This window comes from Haliotis rubra, unplaced genomic scaffold (assembly GCF_003918875.1).
Source record: "Haliotis rubra isolate DU_JTF1 unplaced genomic scaffold, ASM391887v1 Scf605, whole genome shotgun sequence".
Lineage (NCBI taxonomy): Eukaryota > Metazoa > Mollusca > Gastropoda > Lepetellida > Haliotidae > Haliotis > Haliotis rubra.
This window is the reverse complement of record NW_025767308.1, coordinates 363,707-375,416: the sequence shown is the minus strand read 5'-3', so window position 1 is coordinate 375,416 and position 11,710 is coordinate 363,707. Positions and strand designations below refer to the sequence as shown.

At 39.0% G+C, this 11,710-nt stretch overlaps 1 protein-coding gene across 1 annotated transcript; it reads left to right on the top strand.

Moving 5' to 3' along the window:
• Positions 1 to 5,723: 5,723 nt before the first annotated feature.
• Positions 5,724 to 8,994, top strand: LOC124255669 (the record flags this gene model as incomplete). The annotated part of the gene is made up of 4 exons (XM_046689566.1): positions 5,724 to 6,002; positions 6,435 to 6,668; positions 6,914 to 7,049; positions 8,314 to 8,994. Coding segments are annotated over exons 1-4 (1,323 nt in total), but the record flags the coding sequence as incomplete, so codon positions are not given.
• Positions 8,995 to 11,710: the final 2,716 nt, after the last annotated feature.

Here is an 11,710-nt window from a genome sequence, read left to right as displayed (position 1 = left end):
GGTCATTTTCGGAAAAATATGAATATATTGTAAGTGGCTGTGAAAATCAGATTAATATGCTGTTGCATAACTGCAACACCGTGCCATGTTACAACATTAAAACACACATGTACAAATACACCAAGCTTGGTTTTAAACTAAAACAGTTATGGCAATTGCTCCTTAAAAGGTACCTACAATACATTTCAGCGGGTGTACAGACCTTCCCCACATTTGATCCCACACAATGAACCCAATCCTAAACTTGCCAAGAGCAAAGTTATTGGTCAGGAACGGATTTCTCTTTAAAATCTAACACATTATTTTACACTTTAGATCGCAGCAGCCGAAGTTGGGCCAAAAGCGCAGACAACTTAATAAGTTCACCCATCGGAAAAGTTTCGTTGGATCGAATTCACGTTCGGATTCCAGATTACTGTGTAGTGTTTGTTTGGGTTTTTTAACCCTACACTCAGCAGCATCCCAGCTATACGACGGCGGACCAGACAATAGATTGATTGACATTATGATTGACGGCGGACCAGACAATAGATTGATTGACATTATGAGCATCGATCTAAGCGACTTGGATACGATGACATGCATTAACGAAGTCAGCGAGTCTGACCCTCTAATCCCGTTTTTCGCCTCTTAAAAGGCCTGGGATGCTGAAGGCCAATTCTAACCGAGATCTTCACGGTTGGTCACGGTCTCCTGCGTTTGTGTTAATGTGCAGTGAAATGAGGGTGTTAGTTTACAGTGCTAGCTCCAAGTATACATAGCAACAGTTTAACAATGACACAGTATGTGCACGGCTTGTACTAGCCTGGATACGTGTAAGTTGTTTACAGTGCTGTCCACTGAGATACCATTCAACACTGTAACATGGATGCACCATGAACATGCAGTATCGATAGATGACAAGCGCCTGGCGGGGTGGCATCAAGTATCATCTATGCAGGTTTTTGATATGACGTGGCCGGGATCGAACCTTCATCCACTAGACATAGTTTGTGAGCAGGTAATGAATGGGAGAATCACGATTAATGAATAACATAATGGGTTAGAGAGCCTGACCACCCGATCTCGTTAGTCGCCTCTTACAACAAGCATGCTGTCCCGGATCTTTAGCTGGAATAGTTCTGAGTGCCCCGTTAATCAATAAATAAACAAGTAAAAAACTTTTTTGATCATCCAACAACACCCCCACCGCCAGGTGATATCTAAAGTTGCCCATAAGAAGGTTCCCAAGCTTTACGTTTCAAATGAATAGGACAAAAGTAAGCCTACCAGGCAGTATAACGAAGGAGCTCAATATTCAAGGCTGTTTTACTATGATTTTCATAAAAGGAAACTAACCTGCCTTCAGTAATCTAACTTTCTGCACTCGCCACCGCGAGTCGTCTAAACACAGGTGTTGAAAAAAGAACGACTGAAGACAAACTGAGTCGGATTACCTGTCGAGAGCACGTGTTCACTACCATATTTAGATCTCTAACGGTTTTTTAAATTGAAAGAGATGTCATCAACACAAAGACGAATAATTCCCTCCAAAACATATACCCTACAATTTCACCAATCTATTGTCTATTATAAAAGGCCCCGTCCAAGTATTGAGTTTCCGTAATGAGTTTATGATTACAGGGGTGGGTTTGCAAGGAGCTGGGGTTCGGTCCAATATGGCCGCCACATTTTCGCATTCAAGATGGCGCACCAGGGGAGGGAAAATTACAAGGCACGGTGGACGGACGAAAACCTCGGTGATCAATCTCGGTATTAAAAGCGTTGTTTCCTTTGATTAATATTTCCTAAATTCAGAATACATTACACTAATATGAGAAATAAACCTTTCCTTTCGTTACCGTCCGCTTGGTTTGTTCAGGCACAGCACGCGCACTGCAGGGAGTGCTCATTGCGACAATTTGTCTTTTACCGCATAGTTCCAATAATGGATGGGATTTGAGAACGGATTTGAGGAATACCCCAAGGTGACTTAGCTTAAGCTCCAGCGAGCCATTACCAAACTCAAGAACAATGAAAACATTGTTTTCTTCAAATGATTATATACTATGATGTCAAATAATGATTAATCCACGAGCAAACGGAATATAACGGTTTTAGAAAAAAAACAATAGCGTAGGAAGGACATGCAGGATGTCCTGATAATATTGATATAAAATTATTCAGGTTTGTTTTTCTTAGCTGAGAAAAGTCACCTTTTCAAAAGGTAACTGAACACATTTCTTGTCTTTCACAAAAATACCCCCCCCCCCAAAAAAACAACAACAACAAACAAACAAACAAAAAACAACAAGAAAAAAACCCAAACAAAACAAACAAAACCAAACAAGAAAAACAAACCAAAGAAAGTAAAAAACAAACAATTAAAAGAAACCAACATGTCCTCCCACCCTTGCATCCAACATCAGCCTAAAAGGACGACATGCATGTCTTTAATATGCATTCCACGCCAAATGTTCTTCTTGATGTAAACTTACGGGCAAAGAACTAAATTTGGCATAATTGAAGTTAAGTGCAAAACAACCCCAGCTCTAAATTAACCACTTCAACGAAACAAATACGAGTTTCGGGAAAAGAAAATTCTGGAGGCGCATCTTGTGCGAAATGTTGTTGCAGTGACGTTATTTCGACAGACTCTGTGCAGGGGTAGTCTCTCTCTCTCAGTCCATGAACCACATTATTTTTACTTTCCGCCTAACTCTTTCGGCAAATGAAGTAAGTCTATATTTCCTCAGGTTCTGAATCTCCAAGCTCACTGGGGCTCCATTTCAATTTAAGCGGAGTTCTACTAACCAACCATTATATATTTGAGGGAATTTTAATATTTTTTCGAGGATCTTGGGTACTGCTAGGTATGACGGAAAACAACATAAACAAACAGAGCGAGTACAGAGACCAGCAATACCACGGCGGTTGGAACAGCAGATTCCATGTGGGGAATCGAACCTGAGTCTTCAGCGTGATGAGCAGACGCTTTAACCATTAGGCTACCCCACCGCCCCCAAACAAACAGAAACAAACGATTTCTATCCCGTTTTTCAAATCAGAGATACACTGTCATTTTCGTTAGCGCTAAACGTTCTTATTCTACGCTTCAATGCTCACAGGATAAGATGGAGCTCTTGATTCGATACACCTGTCCAACCTGACCCAGCTATTCAAGCGGGGACCGTCGATGACCCGAAGAAACGGGGTGGGGGTTAAGAAGGCAGGGAGGGATGTTTATGGGGCGGGATGAAGCAGGTATTAGAGGACTTTATGATAACGTCAATTCAATTGGAAGTAAATAGTTTCCCAACAATACCGTCCCGTGGACCCTTCACGCCTCTCGCCTCGCTTTCATCGTTTGGTCGCGTGCTGTGCGCGTGGAGTTATGTTTCACTGAAGATACGAATCTCTCCGTGTGTTGTCGTAATTAAATCTGACGCACAAAATTACAGGCTACACAACTCCAACAGACGGGATTGTTTATGCTCTGAATGGAAAGGAAAACCTTTAAACGCCATCACTCAAAGATGGTATGTCTTTATTTGTAAGATTAGTGATGGTCGAGTGAGCTGATGTGCCTGCTTTTTCAGAAGACCGAATGTTCTCGCATTGTCCTTTTGTCACTCGAGGATATTTTAAATCAATATTTTCTATATCAGACGTTTGAAGTAAAATAATCGTAATATCTATACGCGTTTATGAGTGAGTGGGGGTTTCCGCCGCCTTAAGTAGTATTTCAGATGTATCATCATCCCAAGAATAGTTTTGCTTGTTTGTTTGTTTGTTGATAAATATTCCAGCTATAAACCCGTGAAGATCCGTGTTAGAAATGGTCTTCAGCAACCGATGCTTGTCGTGTGAGGTGACTAACGTTATCGGGTGATCAGGCTCGCTGACTTATTTGACACATGTCATCGTATCCCAATTGCGTAGATCGATGACTATGCTGCTGATCACTGGATTGTCTGATCCAGACTCGGTTATTTACAGACCGCTGACATATAGCTGGAACATTTCTGAGTGTGGCGTTAAGCAACAAACAAAACACGTATTTCGGCGGCCAGGAATAATCTGGTCAGTTGAATAATTACTCAGTTATTGAAATAGACCAAGTCACCGAGCCTGACCATCAGATCTGGACACTGGTCTCCTTTTACAATCAACACATGTAGCTGGGGACCAACGATGATCATCGTAGGTGAGAACGATTGTTTAGGTAATCTTTGCTATCTCAGCTAAATGTGTCATCATGCCCGGATGTTCTTGTGTATGTTTCCAGCTATACGGCGATCTGTATATAATCGTGTCTCGACCAGACAATCCAGTTATTGAGGCCATGATCATCTACCTACGAAACTGGGATCTAATGGCATGCATCAATAAAGTCAGCAAGCCTGACCAACCGATCTCGTTAGTCCCGACACGAATAGGACAAAGCAGCTGCAGCTGCAGATTTTTTACCCGTAATCTCCAGATGTTACTTGTAATATGGGAAAGAGGTTGAATTTCCCATGGTGTCTTGTCACGTACAAACATTCCAGAAACAAATACACATCACCTGCTCCCCGTCTGTGGGTTTACCTTACTACAAAGAATATCACGATATTTTTTTTCTATTCCAGCTTGACATTTAAGGTTGTGTGTTCCTGTGATTGTTCGACAAACGATAAACTATGGAAACTGCATTCCTAGGGGACGACTTATTTCTTTGAAATATATTTTCTCAAAACCATTTCAAACATACATGTCCAAAAGAACTCAAAAGATATTTTGGGTACGTTTTTATTAAATTTTGAAATAATGTGACAATGTATATATGAGACGAAACTCGGCCACCGCTAAAAGAAAATGTTTAAGACGGGTGAAGGTTGTTTCAAGTCGCATTCGGCGCTTTTACAGCTACAAAGTGCCATTGACCATTGCCGCCCTGAACAATACTGAATAAATAACTGATGTAAATAATCAAGATAAGATCATCCTGGGAATACATGAATTACAAGCTGAGTTCAGTAACCCGTGAAGATCCGGGTTAGAATTGGTCTTCAGCAACCCATGCTGAAGAGGAGTCTAACGGGATCGGGTGGACAGGCTCGCTGACTTGGTTGACTCGTCATTGTATCCCAATTGTGTGTACAGATGCTCATTGTTTGGTCACTAGACGGTCTGGTCCAGTCCCGATTATTTACAGACCGTCGCAATATAGCTGGAATATTGCTGAGTGCGAAACAGCAAACAAACAAATAAATTGATACGGACCTTATCACCAATGTTTGTATCTATCTGCAGTTATTGAGAACTGGTTGGACTGACAAACATTCGTTTTCCGTATGCACATGTATATATAATCAACTTAAATTGCAAAAAAAGCATACAGTATAACTGACACTGAATATCAAAGAAATTCTTTGTAAGGAAACACTTGGTTAAATATCGACTTGATTTATCAGACCTATCTATAAATGAAGGAAGAAAACTGTCCCTGAAAAAACGAAACGAATTTGTCAAATATGCAACATTAATCTAGAAAGTAAAATCACTTCTGTGTACGTCTGTCTCTTTTACGTTCACCTTCGAAAGAAATAAACTGACGTACAAAAAAAAAAGTACACACCTGGTGTTTTGGGTTTATTTGAAAAGTGTTGTGATTTTGACTGGCAGCTTCGCAATTCATGGATCCGCGCATCTTCGCTAAGCCCCGCCCCCTTGGATACTGTCGCGAGGCACCCCAAGCTTTCTAACAAAATGGCCGCCGCCGAGCAAAGCAATTGTCTCGCATGCATTCCTGAAAACTTTTCTGTGTCCTTTTTACCGATTGCTGATCAAATATCGACTAAGAGCATGCAAAGGGGACTTAATTATTACCAGCAAGGCTACATTCATGAGGTGACACTTCAGTTCCCGACCGTATCCGCCAAGTGTTGGCCATCACTCAGGAAAAACAACTCGCCTCATCGACTGTCACTTGACCTTGATGTCGACCGAATCAAATATGCTTATTGCTCTTGTAAAGCTGGGTAAGTTGCTATTTTCGCAGATGATTTTATACCTGTTACGAAAATGTGTGCGTACGATTTTAATTTATTGTGATGCATAGTACAGCCAATCTTGAAAGGGTCTAGAACGTAGAGGCCACACTTGTCAATGTCAAAATACCGTTTGGTTTTAATTATATAATTGTGAGAGGCCCTAAATCAAATGTTGTTTATGAAGTTTTAGTCATTTCTAATAATAAAATTCTCAAAGTGAATTAATGCAAATATACCACAATTTTTTGGTCCAGCATTTTCCCAATAAATCCATGCTTGAAGAAAATCTTAAATATTAGGTTAGAACATTTGTATGGTCAAGGCCTTATTTATTTGAACCAGTCTACTGAGTATCAAGTAAACCATAAAATCTACTCATAATCTGCTAAATAAATTTGATCTTTGCTATTTCTCTTTCAGATTAAGTGGGAAGTGTTCCCATATAATAGGTCTGATCAAGACATTGCAGGGATTCAAGCTCCACAACTTCAAAGAAATTCCATCTGATTTGAGTTCCACATCCATGCCACAACAATGGAACAAGCCAAGGGGAGACAAAATCTTGCCAGTGCCTATCAGCCAGGTTGTGGTTGCTAGACCAACTGAGCAACGCAAGCGGAAGCCAATACAATGCCACACCAACATGAATTACAAGTATAGTTTTATTCTTATTTCATCAGACATTTTGCTCAAATTGATAATTCAAGATATCCATGAAACATATGTACATTTTTACTTGATTACAAGTTAAGAATGATAACTGCCCTTATGTAACAGAATGAAGGAATTCTCTATTCATGATAGAAAATCTGCATTTTTAATGATGTGAATTCATGTTACAAACACAACTGTAAGATGATTTTTCGTATATGATCTGTATGTATATCTGTGTATTTCAGGCTACCAAGGGTTGATATGGCAAGTCTTCAAACTCTACAGGGCACACCACTCCTGCATAGAACAGCACAACATGATTTGCCTTCGGTGCAAACTCCTATGGGAGATGTGCCAATTGGATCTGCACTATCTTATCAGGTATATATTTACATATCTATGTCAAAGAGGTGCAACTAACTTAAAACATTTCAGAAGTGTTTGAAAGTTTGTTTTATTACGAGTTGCTGTATCCAGTAGTAGCTTGGCCTCATTGAACAACTTAGATATGCACCATTACTTAACAAAAACATCCTGAAATAATGTCAGGTGGCAACAAACAGACCAAATCTTGTTTATCCTTGAGAATAGAGATGTTGGAACACAATTTGACAATAATTTATATTGTTTCACCTTGTTAATAAGTCTCTCAATGTGAACTCTGTGCTTTGCCACTTTTTCTGTACATGAATTTTCTCCCATGTTGAATTGTTTTCCTGTCTTTCCTTTTGGAGGTATATTCAGTTTCAAACCTAGTTTTTCAACTTCATTCTTGATAGAAAAACCTTGTCAACCATGATGCCATCACCTTCATTAATGTGTCCAATTTCTTTCATTGACTTAATGACATCATAAAACCCAGACTGTTCAGTGATTGCTTTATCAGATATTGAACCAGTAAATAGTTCTGAAACAAACATTAAGCTTCCATTTGGATCACATCCAATCAAACCCTTAAGAGTAGAAGAGGACTTGTAATCACTGTAGACTTGACTTTGCAAACTTACAGCACATGGGGTCTGTGTTTTGACTTCTGTCCCATCAATGATAATTAATGTTGTTGGATAGTCTCTACGGTATTTTACAGGCATATGTTGTATTATATCATCCCTATGTGGCCATATTGGAATCTGCCCTAGCTTGAAATATAACAGATCAAGCCATGTGTTGAAAATGATACCTGCTGACTGAGGACTTAGTCCAAAGCGAACTGCAATGTCTTTAAGTCCAAACCCATGCCTTAACCGACAGAGAGTAAGCAATAATGCATCCAGAGGTTTAAGTCTCTTGATGTCTTTTCTCCCTGATGAATAATCAATGTCCTCTCCTTGGGGTAGCAGAAATGTTAGTAGTGTGAGAAATCTCACATATGTAACACCTGTATAGTGTTTGAATAAGTTTTTGATTTTTTTACCCCTGGTGATCACAACATCTATGGAAAATAATGATGATTGTTGAAGCTCTCTCTGTAATTCCTGAATTGTCTTCTCATGTGATGCCACTTTGATGTTCAACTCTCTTATTTCTCTTGACTTGTCTTGTAATTGTTGCTCCAAATCATGTTTCTCTGCTGCCAGAGCTAGTACGTCCATTGCTGATATCCCTGAAACGACAAGATATTTGAATGATTTATTTATAATTTCAGATCAAACACATCAAGAATGCAACACCAACTACACACATATGTGGGAACACCAGTGTTATCTTGCCACCACCAGTGAAGCTTACCCAGGAATTTGCTCATCTAAATGATGAAGATACAATCTGTAAGGATCCCAATTCTCTTGAAATGAAAACACAGAGTCAGTCAAATGAACTCTGGTTTGATGAACGCAGGAAACGTCTAACTGCATCAAGTTTTGGAAAGGTTTTGTCCAGAAAAAAAAGACCAAATCATGGCTTCTTGAACTCTATTTTCACTAGAAGAAATATAAAAGCACAATCACTAGAATATGGGAAGAAACATGAAAAAGATGCTAAGGCAAGGTACCATCAGAAATATCCAGACAGACATTTTCATGAATGTGGGTTTGTTGTAAACAATGAGTTTTCATTTTTGGGAGCAACACCTGATGGCAAGATTTGTGACAATGGTGAAAGTGGGATTGTTGAGATCAAATGTCCCTACTCAGCACGCAACATGACCATTGACAATGCTTGTGAAGCTTTAGACTTTTTCCTTAAAAAGGAAAATGGTGTAACTTCTTTGAAAAGATCTCACCATCACTACGCACAAGTACAAGGTCAGTTGATGGTTACTGGGTGCAGGTTTTGTGAATTTATTGTGTTCACTCAACTGGACATGCATGTGGAGAGAATAACTCAGATATTGCTTTCATGCAGTCAATGTTAATGAAACTAGCCATGTTTTACAGAGATCATGCGGTATCCTACCTAAAGAATGCAACCACCGAGGAATAAATGAACACAGAATCTCCATATATACATACATGTTTCATCAGTCTGTGTAGATGTGTTGATCAGGAAGTCAGTGGACTTGTTTTCTGCTTGGTCATTGGGTAACAATACCTGAACTGAAGCAGTCGACTGGGTGGATGGCTTGCTGGTGTTTAGTCTGAAAAAAAGCGAATGTATAATGTTTGACATGACTATGATGATGTTTATTATTTATTGTCATTATGAATATTATTTACATGTATCTTTCCATCATTAAAAAACATGAATGAATCTACTCTGATGTGTGTAATTTGTGAAACGTACAAGTCAATATTCTCTCTGAGAACAGACTACACTACATAATGAAAACATACATCTACAGTGAATAAGGGGATAATGAAAACTCTGGGCACTCTGAAAAAAGATATGAAAGACATAGAAATAGCAATGAAACCTAAAATTTGACTGAAGTTATTTAGAATAAATTTGCATACATACATTTCCAGAAATATTAATAATTATCCCACAATTATGATTTAGGCCTACGGTAGATCTATATATGTATTTTCCATTATTGAATTTGAAGAATGCATCTAGTTTGATTTGTGTAAGTTTCTAAATACACACATGTCAATATTCTCTCCGACAAGAGATGACCTCTGCTTTTTATCCGATATGCAGGGAGTGTACTGGCTTGGGCGTTTCAGGGGGTGGTTTCCTGACTGGCTTGGGGAAGGCTCCGTCTGCAGGCACTGGGTCAGGATATCCTCTGCTCGGTCCTTTTCCTCCTACAAAATGCTGGAATAAAACAAAATACTATCAGATAAGACCAACCGAAATACATGTCCATTGTCCAGCTATCTATATCTAATTACGCATCAGGCCTAAAAATTACGTCGAATCAGAGATCGAATTTCCTTTGCCAGAAATGGTTACAAATGAATTCTCCAGATATATTATTGCTCCGATCTCGTGTTATAACAGTGAACATTCTGTATAAAACTAAGTAAGCCTTTTTTATAAATATTATTTAAGTGCAATAATTTTTACCTTAGAACATACAGCTTTGTGTTGATTTATTCTGGATAAATTTAGCTGCTCATGGGGACGACCGCAAGCTTTAATCCAGCGCTTGCATTTTTCTTCATTCCGTTTGACAGTTGGAAATCGGACGAAAAAACCTCCTTCCAGTCTTTCAGGGTAACGTTCGTCAGCATTGCATGTCCCCCACGCGCATCGTAATACCATTTTCTGTGCTTTTCACCACACGGTAACTAAGGACAACGGCGTTTGTTTGTGGGTAAAATATGGCGGGCGTTTGATAGCAGATCGGCACAGAATGGAAGCTTTTTTCTGATTGGTTGATACCAGCTGTCAATCAATATGCGCGGATCCATGAATTGGGCACGATATCTGTGGTGTTTTGGCAACATATTAGGAAAGTCTGTGACTTATATATCACTGTAAAACTCTTTTCAAAACATAGACGTCGCTCTTTGGAAAGTAATCCAAAAGCAGCAGGTGTGTACTTCCATTTGTACGTCAGTTTATATAAAATATTTCTAACATCGATGTCACCGATGAATGCTTTTGTATAAATTCTAACGAAACAAAACCCGAATCTAATGTATTCAGTCTTTCACCAAACATTAAACATTCATTCTCCAAGACAAATATACTATTTTAACAACGTGCATATCACAGAGTGTAAGACTTTTGATTATAACTCTCTCTTGCATATGAGGCCTTGTGTCCTATAATAAATGACTTTGATGTATAACAGACATTTTCTGAAAGGTTGTCACTGATATGTCAGTATTGTTATATGGTTGAGTGAGTGAGTTTAGTTTTACACCGCTTTTAGCAATATCCCAAAAATATTACGCCGGGGAACACCTGAAATGCACTTCACACATTGTACCCATGTGGGGAATCAAACCCGCTTTATGACGAGCGAGCGCTTTAACCACTAGGCTACCCCACCACCCCAGATATATGGACATTCCCATAGAAACACACACTGGTCAGTTCCGTTTATTTGAAGAAACTGATTCAATTGAGTTCAAAAGGCAAAATAGTGGTGATAATCGTGTGAATAGATGACTGAAAATCAAGTATGTTATAATACCAGGTTAGTCACGATATGGCTGAAATATTGCCGATGTGACTTTAAATCTTAACTCACTCACTATAATACCAGGTAAATAGGTAAGAAATGGCCATCAAGTTCCACCGGCAATACCAACTTCTCAAGCATATGCCAGCGAGTAAAAGAAGTCTGAAAAAGTCCTTGTTTGGTGAAAGTAATACCCAATATTACACATCATGCCGCAAGGCGATGGTAATTCATAATATGTTGATTTTCATATGCGGTAATTATGAAATGTTATCGCTTGAATATGATCAGCTACTGCTCGCTTTGGTGCATCAATACACACATAAAACTTATAAGAACTAGTTCCTTGATCGAAAGCAATACGTCAGTTTTAAAAAAGGTCGGATATAGACATACATGCCAAAATACATATTGTGGCGTAACAACGTGAATGCCAATAGAAATCGCCAGTAAAACAAAGTAGACAAGCATGCTTGGTGGAGAGTAAACAGAAACAATCGAGAAATTATTGATGATACGAAAATGACTT